Below are 21,950 nucleotides of genomic sequence, written 5' to 3' on the forward strand. Positions count from 1 at the left end.
TACTTTGGCCGACTGGAATAAATATAACTTCTGCCCAGAATCCAAAGAGTTAGACCAACTAATGCCAGTCCATACAGAGCTTTGCTCCGGCTTTAATTCGGCTCCTCACAAGTGCACGGTTGGATAGGGGCCCCAAAATTAGTTGAGGTGTGCGAAAACTGACCCGGACAATTGAGTTATAAAATAACCTACTACTTCTTACGGTAACTCCAATGTAACAATTGCCTCAAAAATCAAATTCAAACTTGATGGAAAACTACCTTTGATCACTTCCTTCCTGGCATTTAGCATGAATCAGTAGCTGTAGAAATTAACGTTCTTTCCCTTCCATGCATGAGAATGGATTTTGTGGGAAAAAATTGGAATACGTATATCAATTGCCAAATAAGCCTTAAACTTATAATTGTGATATTTCAAAATATAAACTTCCGTATGAATAAGTGGCGTTCTGAAAGAGAGGAGAGCAAAAATGTTAACTCGAAAGAGGATTGCGACAAGAAGGTTGGCGCAAGTGAAAACCCCCTCTCTTTTTCGTTTAGCCGACGAGATCGGACAAGAGTTAAGTAATTAAAAAGGAAAATAAATATAAGACTGCCAAGCTTGGAAGCTTTTTCCTTGATCATACAAATGGACTGTCAAGATGTGTGAACTCTTTTCTTTATTTGTTCCTTCTCCTAACAATGGCTACTTTGACATTCCTTTTTGTTGACTTCAAATTATATATTTTCAAGTTTTCTCATAATTATCAAAGTGGCAGCTTTTTAGAATACTCAATTGCCCACAAAAGAGGACCAAAAGACTTCAGTACTCTATAAATACCTCCTCCATCTCTCACATTTTCCTCACACCATTTCCTCACATACCTTGAGCAGTTTCTCCTTAATCTTCTTATTACTCTTCTTCTTCAGTTCTTTTTTTCAACACTTCGTCTAAACTACCATGGGTGCCATCACTTATGATATGGAGGTCTCTTCCTCAATCCCTCCATCCAAGATGTTCAAGGCCTTTGTTCTTGACGCCGACACCCTCATCCCAAAAATCCTCCCACAGGCCATCAAGAGTGTGGAAACCCTTGAAGGAGACGGAGGAGCCGGAACTATCAAGCTCATCACTCTTGGCGAAGGCTAGTTCCTATTTTTGTTACAAATTAATTTACCATGTTCTTGCCCTGATATTTTTATACCCGAACTACTATTGTTGCTTCCACGAACTCCAAAATCAGCTAAGATTTTTGTTATCTGGTATGGAAACAACAAAATAGTTTTTACCGTGCAATTAGCTTTGGAGAATCTAACGTGAGCTAATTTTTCTGAAGGTAAACTAATTTCCATGTGAATTTGCTACTTATAATATGCAGGGAGCGCATATAAGAGTGTGAAGCAAAGAGTGGATGCCATTGACAAGGAAAACTTTACCTACAGTTACAGCGTAATTGAAGGCGATGCTTTGATGGGCATTTTCGATTCAATCTCTTATCACATCAAGATCGTAGCCTCTGCCGATGGAGGATCCGTTTGCAAGAACAGGAGTATTTATCAGACCAAAGGTGATGCTCAGGTCACAGAAGAGGAAATCAAGTCTGGCAAAGAAAAGGCCTCGGCCATGTTCAAGGCTATTGAGGCATACCTCTTGGCAAATCCTGATGCCTGAAACTAAAGCTTCCCAAAGTTTTTGTTGAGATTACTATTTGATGAGTGTGTAGTTTGCATGCTTTTGTATCATGATTTAAAGGTGTGATCTTCAGTTTCTTGTTGTTTTTCCGACTTGTTGCTTTGGTTCAATAAAAATGGCGCTATATTGTAATCTTTCTTCAAAGAAACGTCCATGATGTATCGATTGATAAGAGTCATAGTACAATAATCGAATCTCAATGACATTATTCAGATAGTGATTTTCACGGACTCTTCTGCGCCGAAAAATTAAAATATGCATGAAAGTGTGTTATTTTTTCAATCGAACAGGAACCCCAAGTTTCCAAAAAGTACCATAACTGTTAGACAGAGGTATCCAGTGACATATGCTTGAAATTTTTTGATTAATGTTTTTATCTTTTGGTAAGATAATTATTTAATAACGTCCTTATACAATGCGGTATGAAAACCTAAGATTCAAGCGCTTTCGGAAGGCATGAATTCAATTCAAATAAATAAATTTCAATTCATTACTCCACCGCTCTCAATTTTACCGTCCAAAAGTATTTTAGACAGTCCGGATTTTAAAAGAACTTTTTCAGGAAAGAGTTTAACTCTTCTTCCCTGAAACTATTCCCTGAAAGAGTTTTTTTAAATCCGGACCATTGATTGCAGAGACGGACGGTGAGATTGAGTGCTGCTGTGGAGGGAGCGTTGAAACAGAGCGGTAGGGGTAGACTTACTATTTGACAATGAGGTGACAACTGATTAGAAACCTCAAGGGGTTGGCCTAATGGTCAAGACTGAAACTAAGGAGTTTGCCTCCTCCTAATTAAGTTCTCGAATTCAAAACTTCTCAGGTGATAACTTCTTTGGGGCCAGTCCATATGGAGCATTTACTCCGATATTAAGTGGTGGCCCCGCTAGTGGACGGTAGGTTTGGTCGAGATGCGCGTAAGCTAACCAGAAACTTGTTTATAAAAAAACAACTGATTAGTCAACATGAACTGAAATGGTTACTCAATGAATTTCGTGTATAAATAGGAACGATGAACGGTTCAACTTATCATCATCATGGATCCAGATACTTGATCAATGAGCTAATAATTGGTTTGTTCCTCTACTTAAATAATTGGTGCCTCAAGACCACCAAATAAATTTTCGTCAATCCGAATACCAAGAATCAGCTTGCAATCGATCTAAGTCGCTGCGGTCCACGCAGTAGAAATGGTCTTTAGATTGTGACTTTGAATTTAACATATTCAAGAACAAACTTGACTGGCATTCTATGTTACTATGGAGTAATATTATTTAGTTTTTGGGACAATTTTTATTGGCATACTTTTCTTGAGCATTTTCTTTAGTAAGTTATTCGTTCCTATTTCGTTGTGTAGAGAATTTCATGTACTCTGTTTAGAAGATTTTATTTTAGTTTTTGGCAACATTTTGTGGTAGGGATATTGTTTTGTTAGAAGATGGGCAATGTCCAATTTAGGGCTTTCCATGCGTTATTCATGTTTATTTGCTGTTAATTGATCAAATGTGAGCATGATAAAGTAAAGAGCCTTATCCTTTCGAACTCTCAGGTTCAACTTCCACTGCTAACCAAAATATCATTGGGACCGCTAGAAATTTATTAACTTTAGATTCCCGAGATTAGTCAACACGCCCGTAAACGAGCCCGAACACCCAATTGTCAAGACTATGCGATTCGTGATTTAAGTGTATAACCATTTCAACAAAAGTTTGATTTCTCTAGAAGTTCAAATTCCAAAAGGCAGCTAATGCATGCCCAAATACAATAGTCTTATTGTCAGCATTGGTGTCCCAGGAGACTTTCATTTACTACAATTTCCAAGTTGTGCGTACCCACCAATAAATATTCTGAAATTATTAAAATTGGCTCAAATTTATGTGGCTAGCTATCAACTTGGGTTACTTTGGCCGGCCGACTGGAATAAATATAACTTCTGGCCAAAATCCAAAAAATTTAGACCAACTAATGACATTATCATACACTGACTACATCTTAATTAGAGTTGGAGCCAGTCCATACAGAGCTTAATTTCCTCCGGCTTTAATTCGGCTCTCCGCAATTGGACGGTTGGAAAGAGTGATCCCCAAAATTAGTCGAAGTGTGCGAAAGCTGACCCGGACACTTAGAGTTATAAAAATAACCTAGCTACTACTTCTTAGAGTAACTCCAACCTTACAATTGCCTCAAAAATCAAATCCAACCTTGATGGAAAACTACCTTTGATCACTTCGTGGCATTTGGCATGAATGAGTATAACTGTAGAAATTAAAACGTTTTTTGCCTTCCATGCATGAGAAAGGATTTTGTGGGGGAAAAAATTGAATACATATTTCATTTTGCCATATAAGCCTTAAAATCAAAATATAAACTTCCGAATTAACAAGTGGCGCTCTGAAAGAGAGGAGAGCAAAGCTTTAACTCGAAAGAGGATCGCGACAAGAAGACTGGCTCGAGTGAAAACCCTCCTATCTTTTTCATTAAGCAGACGAGATCTGACAAGAGTTAAGCAATTAAAAAGGAAAAATAAACATTGACTGTCAAGCTTGGAAATGCTCTTAATTAACTTTTCCTTGATCATACAAATGGACATTAAGGTGTGTGAACTCTTTTCTTTAATTTGTTCCTTTTCCTAACAATGCATGGCTACTTTGACATTCCTTTTTGTTGACTTCAAATTATTTATTTCCAGTAGTTTTCTCATATAATTATCAAAGTAGTGTAGGATTTTAGAATATTCAATTGCCCACAAAAGAGGACCACAAGACTTCAGTACACTATAAATACCTCCTCCATTTCTCACATTTTCCTCACACCATTTCCTCACATACCTTGAGCAGTTTCTCCTTAATCTTCTTTACTCTTCTTCTTCTTCAGTTGTTCATTTTTTTCCACACTTCTAAAACACCATGGGTGCCATCACTTACGATATGGAGGTCTCTTCCTCAATCCCTCCATCCAAGATGTTCAAGGCCTTTGTCCTTGACGCTGACACCCTCATCCCCAAAATCCTCCCCCAGGCCATCAAGAGTGTGGAAACCCTTGAAGGAGACGGAGGAGCTGGAACTATCAAGCTCATTACCCTTGGCGAAGGCTAGTTACTACTTTAATTATACCAATTTATCATGTTCTTGCCATAATATTTCTATGCTGGAAACTATAATTGTCGCTTGACAAAATAGTTCTTAGAGTGAGATTGTCTATGGAGAATTTCATTAGAGTTGGTTTTTTTCCTATTGGTAAACTAACATGCATTTGCTACTTATAATTTACAGGCAGTGCTTATAAGAGTGTGAAGCAAAGAGTCGATGCCATTGACAAAGACAACTTTACCTACAGTTACAGCGTCATTGAAGGCGATGCTTTGATGGGCATTTTCGATTCAATCTCTTATCACATCAAGATCGTAGCCTCTGCCGATGGAGGATCCGTCTGCAAGAACAGGAGTATTTATCAGACCAAAGGTGATGCTCAGGTCACAGAAGAGGAAATCAAGTCTGGCAAAGAAAAGGCCTCTGCCATGTTCAAGGCTATTGAGGCATACCTCTTGGCAAATCCTGATGCCTGAAACTAAAGCTTCCCAAAGTTTATGTTGAGATTTCTATTTGATGAGTGTGTAGCTTGCTTTTGTATCATGATTTAAAGGTGTGATCTTCAGTTTCTTGTTGTTTTCTTCCCGAATTCGTTGCTTTTGTTCAATAAAAATGATGTTATATTGTAATCTTTCTTCAAAGAAACGCCCATGATATATATGGAATCTCAATAACAATATTGTTCAGATAATGATTTTCACACTTTGTTTTTTTTGTTCATACTCTTTTTTCGTCCGTACCTCAAAGAGATTGACTCAAATCTCGTCAAAGCATGGCCTTCAATTACGCTATAATTGTATGTGGAGTTCTCCTTGTCGATTCCAACAATGCCTTGCTCTAATTTGCACTAAATTGGCTTCCTTTGTATCACTTGAAAAAAAAAATATAATAATCTAGGACACAATTCGAGACATAACTGTCTTCGAAGCCGTCCGAAATGTCGGTGTGTGTGTGTGTGTGTGTATATATATATATATCAAACGACTCTGGATACAGTTGTATTCGGAATTGTGTTTTAAATTGTATTTCTACCAATACTCTCGGAAAAATTCAAATGAGTTTTTGCATTTTAATTTACCTATACCAACATATTGTACAAATTAAATTTTATCCACATAGGAAAACTACTGAGAATTTCGAACTGCACAGTGGAAAGTCAACTTCTGAGCGGAAAAATTTTACTAATATGCAAGAAAATGTGTAATTTTTTCAATCAAACAGTGACACGACTTTCCATAAAGGGCCAAAATTGTTAGACTGAGGGATTGGAAAATTCTATAATGTAAGGCCCTGCAAGGCATTTTGTAGGGCACACAAAAACCATCAATCTTGACAATGAATGGTTGAGATATAATTTTTAATTATGACTGATAAAAATCATTTATTACCGGTCATAATTGATTTTTAATGTGGACCGTTAATTGATGAGATCGACGGCTATGTGCCGCTATACACGTGCACTACACGGGGGTGCACTACAGTACCCCGGATCCTAGACTGAGGTAGTATCAATTATCTCTCTCTCAAAAACTCCCTAGCCGTCTCTCTTCCTTTCCCTCCCTCGTCCTAGAGTTTTCACCACCCATATGCAGTGGCAAGAAGGGAGGGCTTTACCCTTAATGGAGTATGTTTTTCTTCCTCTACTAGTTATGGTTTTTTCGCTTTCAATAACTCCTACTTTTCAATGAGGGTTTTCTCTCTTGATCTCAGTTTGAGAGTTTCTTTCGGTGCACTACTCTTTTCTTTTCTATTGGCTTTCCTTCATCACTAATCCCTCCTCCGCCGCTCCTCCTCCATCGCCACCAACACGTGGTCACCAGTGGGCTGGCTTCCATGCATGGTTGTGGTTCTTGTTACCATCTTGAGGTCTTCGGAGATCCGTGATTTCTGGTCGTGGTCACAAAGGCTCTACCGGTGACCGATTAGGATGGTTTGTGATGTTATGGATTTTTTCCTTTCTTTTTTTTTTTAATTTTTCGATTGGATTTCAATCCAAGCTTATGGCATGAAGTGTGTGTTTTTTGCTGGGAAATGTTGTTTGGTTTGGGGTAGGGGGATAGCCATTATCCCTGTGTAGAAACGAGTCTTCTACTTGATGTATTTTGATTAAAATTAATAATATCACATGTTATCGTTTTAAAAAGAAAAAAAAAAAGTTGCATCAATTGAGACGCTTGAAATTTTTTATTAATCTTTTATCTTTTGGTAAGACATTTATTAATAATTATCTTTTGGGATTTCAGCTCTCGGAAGACAAGAATTCTATTCATTACGCGCCGGTCAAAATTCTCTTATACGATAAGTCTAGATGGGGAGCGGGGGTGTATCACATTCGAAAATTGGGGTAGCTTGACTATGTACATTTTTCAAATTGCTTTTGACAATGATGTAACAACTGAATTAGTCCACATGAACCCAAATTTTTATTCAATGAATTTCGTATAAATACGAAAGATGAACGGTTCAACGGATGATCATAAATCCAAATAATTGATCAAATCCTCAAGTTAACGACGGTCAAACCCTCTAGCTGTCCCAAGATTTGAAATATTTGGCCTCCGTGGTATTCGAATTAACGTGCGAGTTGTAGTGTGGACTACAACTTTAATTACTCTTTTTTAGAAGATTTTTATTAATTAGTTTCTTGCAACATTTTGTGGTGTAGGTATTGTTTTGTTAGAAGATTGGGAATGTCCAACTTAGGGCTTCCTATGTGTGATTCATGTTTATTTGCAGTTACTAAATTATTGATTAAATGGGAGCATGACAAGAAGTAAGGAGCTTATCCTTTTGAACTCTCAGTTTTCACTTCCACTGCTAACCACAAAATCTTTCAGACCTCTTGAAATTTGCTTGGACAGTAACTTTAAAGTTCCGAGATTAGTCGACATGCGCATAAATGATTGTGAATACAAAATTATCAGGGAAATGTGATTCATGATCATTTAAGTGTACACTACCATTTCTACAAGTTTGATTTCTAGAAGTTCAGGTTCCAAAAGGCAGCCAATGGCCCAATACAGTAGTCTGTGTTCAACATTGATGTCCCAAAAGGCTTCAAACTACAATTTCCAAGCTGTACCCACCAATAAGTATGTCGAACACTATACCACCAAAATAACAACCGAAAAGAATGATCCTCAAATTATTAAAATTGGTTCAAATTTATGTGGCTATCAACTCCTAGGGGTTTGACCAAGTGGTTATGAAAAAACAATAAGAGTTTTTCCATGAGGTCATAGGTTCTATTCCTACGAAGGCCAAACATTTCAAACCTTAGAGGCACTGAGAGTTATGCCCGGTTGTTACCACATCTTAGACAAGGGCAGAGCTAAATTGAGGAGAGTGGCACGAGCCACCAGGCCACCCCTGATTTCATAAATAGTGTTATTATGCACTTACCGAAACCAAACCGAGCCTTAAGGAGAGTGGCACGAGCCACCAGGCCACCCCTGATTTCATAAATAGTGTTATTATGCACTTACCGAAACCAAACCGAGCCTTAAGTTCCAATCACTTGGGGTCGGCTACATGAATCTTTTTCCTCCATTGAGCTCTGTCAAGAGCCATTTGCTCTTGACAGACAGCCAAGCTTGGAAGCTTTCCCTTGATCATACAAATGGACTGTCAAGATGTGTGAACTCTTTTCTTTAATTTGCTCCTTCTCCTAACAATGGCTACTTTGACATTCCTTTCTGTTGACTTCAAATTATTTATTTCCAATAGTTTTCTCACATAATTTATCAAAGTGGTGTAGGTTTTTAGAATACTCAATTGCCCACAAAAGAGGACCACAAGACTTCAATACTCTATAAATACCTCCTCCATTTCTCACATTTTCCTTACACCATTTCCTCACATTTCTTGAGCAGTTTCTCCTTAATCTTCTTTACTCTTCTTCTTCAGCAGTTCATTTTTTTCACACTTCCAAACTACCATGGGTGCCATCACTTATGATATGGAGGTCTCTTCCTCAATTTCTCCATCCAAGATGTTCAAGGCCTTTGTCCTTGATGCCGACACCCTCATCCCCAAAATCCTTCCCCAAGCCATCAAGAGTGTGGAAACCCTTGAAGGAGACGGAGGAGCCGGAACTATCAAGCTCATCACCCTTGGCGAAGGCTAGTTACTACTTTAATTATACCAATTTATCTTGTTCTTGCCATAATATTTCTATGCTGGAAACTATTGTTGTTGCTTGACAAAATAGTTCATAGAGTGAGATTAATTGTCCGTGGAGAATTTCATTAGAGTTGGTTTTCTCCTATTGGTAAACTAACATGCATTTGCTACTTATAATTTACAGGCAGTGCTTATAAGAGTGTGAAGCAAAGAGTCGATGCCATTGACAAAGAGAACTTCACCTACAGTTACAGCGTAATTGAAGGCGATGCTTTGATGGGCATTTTCGATTCAATCTCTTATCACATCAAGATCGTAGCCTCTGCCGATGGAGGATCGGTCTGCAAGAACAGGAGTATTTATCAGACCAAAGGTGATGCTCAGGTCACAGAAGAGGAAATCAAGTCTGGCAAAGAAAAGGCCTCGGCCATGTTCAAGGCTATCGAGGCATACCTCATGGCAAATCCCGATGCCTGAAACTAAAGCTTTCCAAATTAAGTTTATGTAGCGATTTCTATTTGATGAGCATGCTTGCTTTTGTATCAGGATTTAAGGTGTGATCTTCAGTTTCTTGTTGTTTTCCCGAATTTGTTGCTTTTGTTCAATAAAAATGACGTTATATTGTAATCTTTCTTCAAAGAAACACCCATGATATATCACTCGATAAGATCGTCATGGAATCTCAATCACATTGTTCAGATAGTGATTTTCACACTTTATTATTTTTGTTTGCACTCTTTTTTCGTCCATACCTCAAAGAGATTGACTCATATCTCGTCAAAGCATGGCCTTCGATTACGCTATAATTGTATGTGGAGTTCTCCTTGTCGATTTCATCAATGCCTTGATTTAATTTGCACTAAATTGGCTTCCTTTGTATCACTTGAAGAAAGAAAAAAAATAGAAAAGAGTCTAGGACGCAACTTCCGGACATAATTCGAGACACAACTGTCTTCGAAGTCGTCTAAAGTATGTCGATAATGTCGATATATTTATATCAAACGACTCTAGATACAGTTATATTCGGAATTTGTGTTTTACATTGTGTTTCTACCAATACTCTTGGAAAAAATCAAATGAGTTTTTGCATTCTAATTTACCTATACCTAACATATCGTACAAATGAAATTTTATCCACAGAAAACTACTGAGAATTTCGAACGGCACAGTGGAAAGTCAACTTCTGAGCGGAAAAATTTTAATATGCAATAAAGTGTTATTTTTTCAGTCAAACAGTAACACGACTTTCCAAAAAGAGCCAAAATTGTTAGACTGATGTACTATCAATTATCTCTCTCTCAAAAACTCCCTAGCCGCCTCTCTTCCTTCCCCTCCCTCGCCCTAGGGTTTTCACCACCCATATGCGGCAGCAGGAGGGGAGGGCTAAATAGTTATGTTTTCTTCTTCCACAGTGATGATTTTTTCCACTTTTGATAGCTCCTTTTCAATGAGGGTTTTTTCTCTCAATCTTAGATCTAAGAATTTATTTTACTCTACTCCTCTCTTTTTCCTCTTGGTTTTCATTCATCACTGATCCCTCCTCCTCCGCTCCTCCTTTTTCGTCGCCAACACGTGGTCACCGATGGGTTGGCGTTCATGCATGGTTTTGGTTCTTGTTAGCATCTGATCAAGGTCTTCGGAGATCCGTGATTTTTGGTCGTGGTCGGAGTGGCTCTACCAGTAACGGATTAGGATGGTATTTTAATTGAGATTAATAATATTAAATGTTATCGTTTTAGAAAGAGAGAAAAAAAAAAAAAAAAGGAGGTAGTATCAATTGCGACACTTGAAATTTTTTATTAATCTTCTATCTTTTGGTAAGACATTTATTTAATAATTATACAATGTGGTATGAAAACCTGGGATTTCAGCTCTCGGAAGGCAAGAATTCTGTTCATTACTCGCCGGTCAAAATTCTGTTATGCGGCAAGTCAAGATAGGGAGGAAAAAAAATTTTGGGGTAGCTTGACTCTGTATATTTTTCTTAGTGCTTTCTGACAATGATGTAACAACTGAATTAGTCTACATGAACCCAAATTGTTATTCACTAAATTTCGTATAAATACGAAAGGTGAACAGTTCAAGTTAACGACGGTCAAACCCTTTAGTTGCACCAAAGTTTGAAAATTTGGCCTCCATGAAATTCGAATGAACATGCAAGTTGTTGGCGTGTAGCGTGGACTACAACTTTAATTACTCTTTTGTGGTGTAGGTATTGTTTTGTTAGAAGATTGTGAATGTCCAATTTAGGGTTTCCTAGGTGTGATTCATCTTTATTTGTAGTTAATAAATAATTAGTCGAGTGGGAATATGACAACAAATAAGGACCTTATCCTTTTGAACTCTCAATTTCAACTTCCACTACTAACCACAAAATCCTTCGGGCCACTTGAAATTTGCTCGGACATCAACTTTAAAGTCCCTAGATTAATTGACATGCGCGTAAATGATTCCGAATACAAAATTATCAAGAAAATGTGATTCATGATCATTGAAGTGTATATTACCATTTCTACAAGTTTGATTTCTAGAAGTTCATATTCCAAAAGGCAGCAATGGCCCAATACAGTAGTCATCTGTCAACATTGATGTCCCAAAAGACTTCAAACTACTACTCTGAATTTCCAAGCTGTACCCACCCATAAGTATGATGAACACTATACACCAAAATAACAACCGAAAAGAATGACCCCACCCAATTATTAAAATTGGTTCAAATTTATGTGGCTATCAACTCCAATAGAATGTGGCCAAGTGGTTATGAAAAAACAATAAGTGTTTCTCTATGAGGTCACAGGGTCTATTCCCACGGAGGTCAAACATTTCAAATCTTGGGGCTACTGAGGGTTATGCCCGATTGTTACCTTCAGATCCCCAAAATTAATCGAGGTGCGCGCAAGCTGGCACGTGCAACCTGGGTTTTCCAATGGCCGACTGCAATAAATATACTCGCCACATCTTAAACAAGGGCAAAGCTAAATTGAGTAGAGTGGCACGTACCACCCGGCCATCCCTAATTTCATGAATACTCGCCACATCTTAAACAAGGGCAAAGCTAAATTGAGTAGAGTGGCACGTGCCACCCGGCCATCCCTAATTTCATGAATACTGTTATTATGCACTTATGGATTAGGCAGTTATCGGTATCCAAACAACTTGACTTTTCGCACAAATATAAAATCAAGGAGCTTGGAATTGTTCTTAGCTTTTCCTTGATGAAAACAGATGGACAATAAGTTGTGTGAACTCTTTTCTTTAATTTGTTCCTTTTCCCAACAATGGCTACTTTGACATTCCTCTTTTTTGACTTCAGATTATTCATTTCCAATAATACCTTCACAATCAACTTGGTATATTTTAGAATAGTTCACTGCCCACAAAAGAGGACCTTTAGACTTCAGTACTCTATAAATACCTCCTCTAGTTCTCACATTTTCCTCACACCATTTCCTTACATACCTTAAGCAGTTCCTCCTTAATCTTTCTTCTTCTTCTCCTTCACTTGTTCATTTTCCACACTTCCAAAACACCATGGGTGCCATCACTTACGATATGGAGGTCTCTTCCTCAATCCCTCCATCCAGAATGTTCAAGGCCTTTGTCCTTGACGCCGACACGCTCATCCCCAAAATCCTCCCACAGGCCATCAAGAGTGTTGAAACCCTTGAAGGAGATGGTGGAGCTGGAACTATCAAGCTCATCACTCTCGGCGAAGGCTAGTTCCTATTTTTATTACCCAATTAGTTTATCATGTTCTTGCTCAGATGTTTTTATACCGGAATTACTTTTGTTGCTTCCACAATTTCCAAAATCGGCTAAACGTTTTGTACTTACCAAATAAGAAAACAGTTTTCACAGTGCGATTGGCCTTTGGGGAATCTAATGTGAGCTAATTTTCCATAGGTAAACTAATTACCATGTGTTTTTTTAATATGCAGGGAGCGCATATAAGAGTGTGAAGCAAAGAGTTGATGCCATTGACAAAGAGAACTTCACCTACAGTTACAGCGTCATTGAAGGCGATGCTTTGATGGGCATTTTCGATTCGATCTCTTATCACATCAAAATCGTAGCCTCTGCTGATGGAGGATCCATCTGCAAGAACAGGAGCATTTATCAGACCAAAGGTGATGCTCAGGTCACTGAGGAGGAAATCAAGTCTGGCAAAGAAAAGGCCTCGGCCATGTTCAAGGCTATCGAGGCATACCTCTTGGCAAATCCTGAAGCTTGAAACTAAAGCTTCTCCCAGAGTCTATGTTCAGATTTATTTGCATGAGTGGACCTGGTTTCGCATCATCGGTTCAGGGTGTGATTTTCAGTCTATTGTTGCTTCCCATTTATGCTTCCGTTCAATAAAATGACATTCTATTGTAATCTTTTGTCAGAGAAACGTCGTGAATTATAACGGTTGTAGTACATTTTTTTGATTGAGCGTACTTCTCTCTTTCTACGAAATTGTAATAACAATATTGATATTATTCAGGTGGCTTATCTCGTTTGATTATCTTCGGACTTAACGGTTGTAGTACTACATTTTTGTTAAAAATTACATAATCAAGGAGGTCCAGTCCAATTGTCAGTTTATCTTTGATGAAAGTAATCCATTCCACCATTATCGAGTAGTTCGGCGTCAGAGCCAACCCCAGGGCTACAAGACCTCGGATTTGGGCAACCCCCACCATGGGCAAAAAAAAAATGTAAACCCAATATAACCTTGATTTTATTTATTTTTTCTTTTATTTTCTACTAACTTAATAGTAAATAAGCAACCAAGCATGAAGGGCTTGGATGACTTAAATATCAGGACCGGCACTATTCGGCGTGCTCATGAGGCGGTTTAAAAGAAAATTTATTACTACTCCTAGTAATTTTGAAGTTTTTCCCTTGGTTGACTCGAAGTCTCGATGGATATTTTTCTGGGTCGACAAGAAGTGAAGGGCACCTAGTTGGTAAGCCTAGACTCACTTCAGGAGGTCGTGGTTTCAAATCCCACCAACTCCCTCCCATTTCCCCAAGGTTAGCTAAAGAGAATTTACCTTGTCCAAAAAAAAAACAGAAAATCCTTTTGAAGATACTCTTTCAACATCTCTTTTGAAAATGATAGTCAATAGATTTTCCCGTTGCAGAACTTTCAAATGGCATATTTCTCTGACTTTAACAATCGTGTCATCATTCGTGTGTGATTTCTGACTCTCAATCTTTCCATTGAGCAAGGGGTACGACACGACACAAAATAACTTTGTCATCAAAACTATGATGCAAAATCTTTGATTTTGTTTTTCCTACTCTCTCCTTAACCCTAGGTTAATAGTCATCCTTTTTTTATTGCCAGTAAATTATAGTAGTTCCACGGTAGCGTAATCTCTTATTAGATATATAGTTTTTGCCGGTACAAAAGCTGTAACGATATTGACAGTGAACAAATAATTATAAAGAAAACTAGAGAGAATAATAGAAAAACCATGGTGGAGTTAGTACTACATTTCTCTTCCAATAATTTTTTTTTGGGTCATGTTTTCTCTTCCAATATTGTAGCTATGGGGTGTTAAAAACTTCTAGAAGCATCAACACATGTTTCCCTAAAGGCCTGATTGGGTAGGACCAACCTTGTAGCCTGTAGACCCGTTGATCCTGCCATTGATCTGATCCACAAGTGTGCCAAAACTCTCTCTCTCTCTCTCTGTGACAAGTCATCCATGTCTGGAGAAATTACTTTCTTACAGTCTGATCCAAAAGCTGAAACCTAATTAATTCTGCACGCGAGACAGAAACCCACCAATCAACCATACTGACCCTTCGAGCTCTCCCTCCATATGTCCAGTTGGAAAAAGAATGCTTTGGCTAACTCAGAAACCAGTTCATTTTTGCACATCACTGTTGATTGACCTGGTAAACATTCCCATAAATTTTCCACCTCAGTTTCAGATACTTTTGTACTGGATATATGAAGACATATCACATCATTGCCATGGAGGAATCATAATCTTCTGGGGTATATGCCCACCGTCGCCCTCACTATTCTATTATTGGGCTCATAATAATCTACAGTATATATTACCAATGGCCCAAAACTTTACTATATATTCATTAAAAGCTTTCTTTTTATCAGACTTATTCGAAGCTCAAATCATAATTTATATTGCAAAAGACAATGGGATTTTTGTTGCAATCGTAAGGTCTTCACTCTTCAGTCGTCGAGAATGTTGTGTAAAAAAAATTGTATTTTTTAAAGTTATTAAAGTGTAGATGAAGAAAAATAGTAGAATTTATTTTTCTGCAGAAAAATAAAAACTAAAATTCTTTCGCTTTTGCAATGAGAATGTATTTTTCGGTAGAAAAATTAAAGTTATGGGATCCATAACTAGTCGAATAGTAAAAAGTTTTTCCTTTCTATACAATTGAACGAGGCTTTAAGTGTCGAAACTTAGATTTATTTGTCCGAAGAATTATGTCAACACATTTGACGTGTCTTCTACTTTTGACTCAAGAGTTAAACCTACTTTAAACACTATTAATTTGTACAACTCAACGAGTAGATTATATCTATGACAAAAATTAAGCTAATCATATATCAATACTTCGATTATTCTTGAAAAGATGAAGTTTAATTGTGGTGACGCACTTCCCTATAAAAACGTCATTCAATCAATGTAATTATCGATATTTGAACAATATATTTTTACCATCGATATTTCATTCGTTGAGCTCAATAAAATGAACGATTACGGATTACAAATATAGGATGGGGAATCCTATTCTGAAGGCACCCCAAGTCCAAGGAGAATCTAGCGTAAGCCCCCAAATTAATCAAAGTGGACAACACATTCTTACTCCTTGAAGGAGCTTAAAATCAGCCGCTTGGTGTAGCCCAATGGGGAGAACTCAGATTTCTACTGGGGAGATCTTGGTTCGAACCTTGCTCCACGTAAGATGGTCCCAACTTTTTTACTGTGTCCTTTTTTTACTGTGTCGGATTACGTGTAAGTTGGTCCGAATATTCAGTCTCTCAAAATCCAAGCTGAGAAAGGAAAAATAATTATTGGTCAAGAGCGCCGTCACATGATGTCTCAAGCTCTTCCACCGCTACAACTACAAAAAAATGCGGTTGTAAAGTTTGCCTAGACCCATAGTCTCTCAAAGTCCAAGCTGAGAAAAGAAAAATAATCAATGGCCAAGAGCACCGTCACATAATACCTCAAGCTCCTCCACCGCTGCAAAATCATGCGGTTGTAAAACTTGTCCTGATTATGTAATAGTGGAGGAGTCCGGGAGACCACGTGGTGGTGCTACATTGGAACTGAAAGTACGAGTGTAGAATCCTCTGGAACGGATACACGGCAATAAAGGTGAAGGAGCACTCTCTTTCAACACAACCCAAACAACTGCTCTCCTTCCTTCTTTCTCCGCTCTTCTTCTCCCTTACGAAAACACAACTCTACTCTCTCTCTCTCTCTCTCTCTCTCTCTCTCTCTCTCATCAACACTCCAAAACCCTCCAATCAAAAAACCCACTAAGACTTCAACTCCACACATAAACCCCCCACTCACAAAACCCAATCTTCAATCAACCCACGCAAACACACACACACACACATATACGTATCTATATATATATACAGATCAAATTGGGTCAATGTCGGCGCCGAGAAATCGCAGTATGGAGAACCGGTTCTACTGTGCTCCGCCGATGCGGAAGCAAAACCAGGAGCAGCAGCAGCAGCCGCCGCCGCCGCGGCAATCGAAGTTGAACAGGACGGCGAAGCCGAAGCCAGCGCCTCCGTCGACGGCGGCGGCGGAGAAGGGAGTTGTTGAATCGGACGATAATTGCTCGTCGTCGTCGGTGAACACGGCGTCGTTTTCATCGCCGGTGGGACCCAGCTGTAATTTGGATCGGTTTCTTGAGCACACTACTCCGGTTGTTCCAGCCCAGTATTTATCTAAGGTAAATATGGAAAGAACTTTTGGGAATTAGGGTTTACTGTTTGTTGTTTTTAGGGCCGAATCGAGCTAGTCATTTTTTTTTTTTTTCCGATAAAAAAACTCAGGTGTCCAGCCAGCCTACGCACATCTCGACTAGTCATGTTATTGTTGTTATAGATTGATTCGAATGATAAACTAGCTAAGCTTGAGCAGAAAACCCCACGGGGGTTTAGTTGAGTGGCCTCGTAGCTTAGGGGTTTGCTCCTCCTAAAGTCTCATTATCAAAATCGGATTCTTAGGTTCTATCAACTCCTTTGGGGCCATAGTGGGATTTGTCTTACTTTGATTGGGTCCCCGCTAGTGAACGGTGTGATTGGTCCAGGATTAGTCTAAGTGCACGTAAGTTGGGCCGGACACAATTTTTAATGTTGATAAGCTTTCAAGTCAAGGTTGAAACAACCCACTACTTAGCTCAACTTGTTTGCATCCTAGACATAATTTGAGTAGTACCCGAGAAATTAGGGAGTGGTTTGGGTTATCTCTTTCTTGGTTTTGTGATTTAGCGAATTGGACCTAATTGTTGTGTGGGGATTAGTATTGGCTTTGAATTCTTTTTACGGAATTGACCCAATACCCACACAATGCACGGAGAGTAAATCAAGAACTCAAAGAATGTAAGACATAGAACAGAGATTTTTGCGTGGTTCTCCAGTTGTAAGGAGTATTTCAGAGATTGGAAGGAATATTTTTTAAGATTTTTTTTCCTTTCTTTTGTTTGGTTGACAACAAAAAGTGATATGGTAATAAAATTGAATTTCATGTCAGGACTACTAGCTGAACAAAGCCAAGTAGTTACATTCAACTTAGTTGTTTTCGGGTTGTCGTTTATTTGGAATGCACCCTGAATCCGAGTTTTTATGGTACTTGAACCTAGCAAAGTTGTTATGTTCAGCTCAGTGGATTTGAGTCCGCCATTGATTTGGATTGCTCCAAAATACAGCGTATCTAACCAAGAGTCTAGTTTATTTTGGTGTCACTTGCTCTCATAGAAGGGGCTTTATATCTTTATGATTGGGAAATGTAATTCTTTCCCCTCTGTTTGTGTTCACAATGTTTAAATAATTGAAAGTGTGGAGTATTTACAGACGAACATGAAACAATTGAGGACAAGTGAAGACAAATTCCATCCATTCTTCGTCCTTGGGGATCTGTGGGAATCTTTTAAAGAGTGGAGTGCATATGGGGCAGGAGTTCCTCTTGTTCTGAATGGGAGCGACTCTGTTGTGCAATACTATGTGCCATTCCTGTCTGGCATTCAGCTGTATATAGACCCATCGAAGCCCGGCATGAGTCTAAGGTGAGCTCTTGGTTTCTGATTTCCTTCCTCTACCTCACTCATCTTGTCCCTTCGTCTTCATATTGATGGGTGCAGTTTTATACAATAATATATCACTTGAAAGCCTTTTCAACTGAATTTTTTGATATATGATGTGGTGCAATTTACTTGATGTATGCTGGGGTAGGTATTGTCCAACAATCGTCGCATGGAATCACTCGTCCGAGCTCATGACTCGTGATTAACTGATCAACTATTATGACAGAATATTTGTTCCGCTTCTTTCCCTATGTTCTGTCTTGTACTTCTCCACTGTGGATCTCTGCAACAACACCTTTCTTTCCAATGCCAACAATCCTCTTTCCCCTGTACTTTTGTTGTGATTGTTAACTATTGTGCTTGTTATCTTTTATTTTTTGTCCGATGTTGGATCCTTGTTCATGCTAGAAGTGTCTTTCTCGTCTTCCTGCTTCTTTTTTCCTGTATGCATCGTGCAGTGACTTGGGGCCTGCGGGTTCACCTCCATGGGATGGGCCACAATCAGCATGATTCTTGAACTAGTACCCATTTTGGAACCCTTTTGGATGCTGCTACTTCATGCCTTCCAAATCTGATCATCACTCATATCCACCATTTGATATGAGTCACTATGGCTGTAGTTTGAAGACAAACGCTCACTCATCTCCCCGCCCGTGTTATGTCCTGAATTTTTTTGACATGCCATGTTGATGTGTCTAAGTGTGCTGTATCCATGTTCATGTGTTCGGGTGTGCTGCATCCATGTGAAGGTGTCCGTGCATGCTGTATGCCTGTATCCATGTTGCTTATTCGTGTTTGTGCTTCTTAAATGGACACACATGGTTCTTTGTGTGCATATAAACAACCAGGGAAAGGGGTTAAAAAATGAGACGACCTCTATTTTCTTTATTGAGGGGAAAATAATATGGATCTTAATTGCAGACACATGTTTCTTTGTGTGCTTATAAACAAGGTAAAAGAACGGGGGTGTGGGGTGGAGGGATGAAGACCCACCTCTATTTTCTCTATTTGGTATTTAGGGGAAAAGAAATTCCATATATCTTTTGGAGGTCAACTCACTGTTATGCTGAAAGCATTTATAGTGTCTAGGAAGGATTGGGTAGAAAAAGGTGTGTTTTAAGGTGATTGTGTTGCTTACTAGAATATTTCTGGAAAAAAGAATTGTTCATAGTAGACGGGGTAGTATTCGGCACATCCTCATGCAGGTTTCATAAAATGGCTTTTGCCAATATGGTGCTCTGTTCTCTCTTTCTAGCCTTGTCGACATTTAATGATTTTTTCTGTTTTCAAAATGCTTTTCCTTATGTGGCATGAGATAATGGTTTACACGCTTGATTACTGCTAGCTTACTTACAAATTACAACCAGTCTTAACTTCAACTTGTATAAGCAAATGGGTTAAGATTTGCATTAGTTTTTTTTGCTCTTGGGCTCGTTACATAGTCCATCAGTTTATTGTGCTTTCAATAATAATAACTGCTTTTCATCTGGCTATTGTTGCCATTGTGAAGTAACACGTCAGTGGAATAGTTTGGGTAGAAAGTGGCAGCTTTCCTAATACCTTTACAGTTCCATAGTCCGTCTTCCTTGATCATTCCATTCACTCTCGATTCTTGAGAGCTTTCCAACTCAGTTTATTCCTTCACTTATCTGACAAGGAAACCCTTGATGAATACTCCTTGACTTCATCTTCTGGTTCATCTTCGCCTTTCCTTTTACTATGTTTTCCTTTCCGTACTTAGCACTTCTTGGTACCTATTTTGAAGATTTTGGGTGTAGGTGAACTGTTAGCTTTTGCAGGGCACTTCAAAAAATAAAAATAAAAATTTGGGTGGTGGTTGGGGCCGAGAGTGGTTACATGATTTAGAGAAACTAGCTTTATTTCTATCACTAGCGCGCTCTTGGAAGAACATAAAGGAGTGCTGCTTTTCATAGAAGTTCGATTGCTGCTAATGGTCCCTTTTTATGTTCACGAACGAGTTTACGGTAGCAGACACAACAGATAGCATCCCATCTATAATGCAGAATCTTTCTGAAGAAAGGTGACATTGCTGGTGACCGAATTACATTATTGTTGTAAATTTGTGATCATACCCAGGTTTTGCAGTTCTCCTGAGTCCTGATGTCTAAAACACTTATTGAAAGAACCACTCTAAGTAATTTACATTTTGGATTAGTCTACAAAGTGGCGATTTGTATGGCCTACTATAAATTGCCACGAGATTCTACTAAGATTGTGCTTGGTGTGTGCTTTGTTTATGCCAGGAGATAACCTCGACTTCTGGTTTCAATGGTTTGCATTGTTCTATTTGCTGTACACAAATTGATGATATTTTCCCCCACTTCTTACAGGCGGCCTGGTGAAGAGAGTGATGCAGATTCATCCAGGGAAACTAGTAGTGATGGTGGCAGTGATTGTGGAGCCGAAAGAGGAACCAATCATGTTCAGGGTGCATGGAGCCTGTGCAACAATATGCGTGCAATGGCCCAAAGTTTTAACCGACTTTCAGTTGACGAAGGCAAGATTAGCGACCCACCTGGTTTACGTTTATTTGAATATTTCGAGAGTGCTCCGCCATTTAGCCGTGAACCCTTGGCTGATAAGGCAAGTTGCTTTCGATTCCCTAGTTCATTTGCATGTTTTAGCTTGAATGCTCTCTTACCATTATAATGTTATGTCACATGTATCCAAAAGATTGCAGTCCTTGCATCTCGATTTCCACAACTCAAAACCTGCAGAAGTTATGAGCTAACACCTGCAAGTTGGATTTCTGTTGCATGGTAAGCTTCTTTCATATTTTCTGAAGCATGAAATTCTATTTGCTGTAATTATAATACTAATTCCTTGGAAGACAAACTGAAGTTTCTTGCATACTCTCGATTAAGGTACCCCATATATAGGATACCGACGGGTCCAACTCTACAGAATCTGGATGCCTGCTTTTTAACATTCCATTCCCTGTCAACGCCCTTTACAAGTTTGTACCTCTCTTTCTCTCTCCATGTAGTTTTTTATGATGCTTTTGTGCTTTCCTCTGTGTCGATCATTACATGTTTTCCATGTTCTTGCAGGTAGCAGTAGCACTGATTCGCCGCATGTGCATGTTCCAACTGCAAGGCAACTGCAGAGTGCCGGCGTGCCTTTAAAGTTGTTATTGCCCATCTTCGGGCTTGCTTCTTATAAGTTCAAAGTTTCTGTTTGGAATCCAGATGGAGTCCATGAAAGTCAAAAGGTGAATTCTCTATTGCGAGTTGCGGACAACTGGCTCCGTCGTTTGCAAGTTGACCACCCTGATTACAAGTTTTTCGTGTCCCACAACTTATACATTTGATGAGAGGGAAGTTCCTTTTTTTTTTGTTGAACGCTAATCCTCCAATTATGCCTGTGGCTGTGTTTTTGGCTATGACATTCTCTTACATCATCAATTGAAAATTGTGGAGCTCCAGTATTTCTTTTAGGGCTTCAAAGGTGATGCTGATATAATGGTAGGTTGATAAATGGCTGTTTGCTTATCACATGAGTCGAGATGGATATGGAGAGAGGGTGAGATTCTTCTTAAAGTGTCGATGGCCGATGAATGATGATGATGAAAAGTTACATAATACCGGTACATTGGATTGATGTTAGCTTATGAGAGAAAATACTTTGTATTGACTGTTGGTATGGTAAACTTAACAACAATGATTGGGATTGTAAAGCTTTTTTTCTCCTTAATGGTATGATGTAATTTGTTTTACAGGCAAATCCTTATTAATAGAATGAAAAGTTAAAGCTGCA

The 21,950-nt window shown here is 38.7% G+C and overlaps 4 protein-coding genes across 7 annotated transcripts; all 4 read left to right on the plus strand.

The window, feature by feature from the left end:
* The first annotated feature begins 851 nt into the window (after window positions 1-851).
* On the plus strand, window positions 852-9,577 carry LOC131324584 (major allergen Pru ar 1-like). Of its 4 annotated transcripts, XM_058356592.1 has the most exons (3): window positions 4,463-4,762; window positions 4,945-5,281; window positions 9,406-9,577. In XM_058356592.1, exons 1-2 carry the CDS (start codon window positions 4,575-4,577, stop codon window positions 5,231-5,233), a joined length of 477 nt encoding a protein of 158 aa, XP_058212575.1. In that variant the 5' UTR covers window positions 4,463-4,574; the 3' UTR covers window positions 5,234-5,281; window positions 9,406-9,577. The 4 variants fall into 4 exon arrangements, with proteins under 4 accessions (XP_058212576.1, XP_058212577.1, XP_058212575.1 ...); XM_058356593.1 differs by lacking the exons at window positions 4,463-4,762; window positions 4,945-5,281; window positions 9,406-9,577 and adding exons at window positions 852-1,127; window positions 1,362-1,883; XM_058356594.1 differs by lacking the exons at window positions 4,463-4,762; window positions 9,406-9,577 and adding an exon at window positions 856-1,127 and having other exon boundaries at window positions 4,945-5,428.
* Window positions 8,587-9,577, plus strand: LOC131324583 (major allergen Pru ar 1-like). The gene is made up of 2 exons (XM_058356590.1): window positions 8,587-8,882; window positions 9,068-9,577. The coding sequence occupies exons 1-2, from the start codon at window positions 8,695-8,697 to the stop codon at window positions 9,354-9,356; spliced, it is 477 nt and encodes a 158-aa protein (XP_058212573.1). The 5' UTR covers window positions 8,587-8,694; the 3' UTR covers window positions 9,357-9,577.
* A 2,728-nt stretch (window positions 9,578-12,305) lies between these two features.
* Window positions 12,306-13,312, plus strand: LOC131324582 (major allergen Pru ar 1-like). Its single transcript, XM_058356589.1, has 2 exons — window positions 12,306-12,598; window positions 12,822-13,312. Exons 1-2 carry the CDS (start codon window positions 12,411-12,413, stop codon window positions 13,108-13,110), a joined length of 477 nt encoding a protein of 158 aa, XP_058212572.1. The 5' UTR covers window positions 12,306-12,410; the 3' UTR covers window positions 13,111-13,312.
* Window positions 13,313-16,057: 2,745 nt separating this feature from the next.
* LOC131324586 (uncharacterized) lies at window positions 16,058-21,950 on the plus strand. The gene is made up of 6 exons (XM_058356595.1): window positions 16,058-16,820; window positions 17,944-18,155; window positions 20,525-20,777; window positions 20,868-20,953; window positions 21,059-21,150; window positions 21,245-21,950. Exons 1-6 carry the CDS (start codon window positions 16,512-16,514, stop codon window positions 21,502-21,504), a joined length of 1,212 nt encoding a protein of 403 aa, XP_058212578.1. The 5' UTR covers window positions 16,058-16,511; the 3' UTR covers window positions 21,505-21,950.

The sequence above is a fragment of the Rhododendron vialii genome, chromosome 4a, assembly GCF_030253575.1.
Source record: "Rhododendron vialii isolate Sample 1 chromosome 4a, ASM3025357v1".
NCBI classification, from domain to species: domain Eukaryota; kingdom Viridiplantae; phylum Streptophyta; class Magnoliopsida; order Ericales; family Ericaceae; genus Rhododendron; species Rhododendron vialii.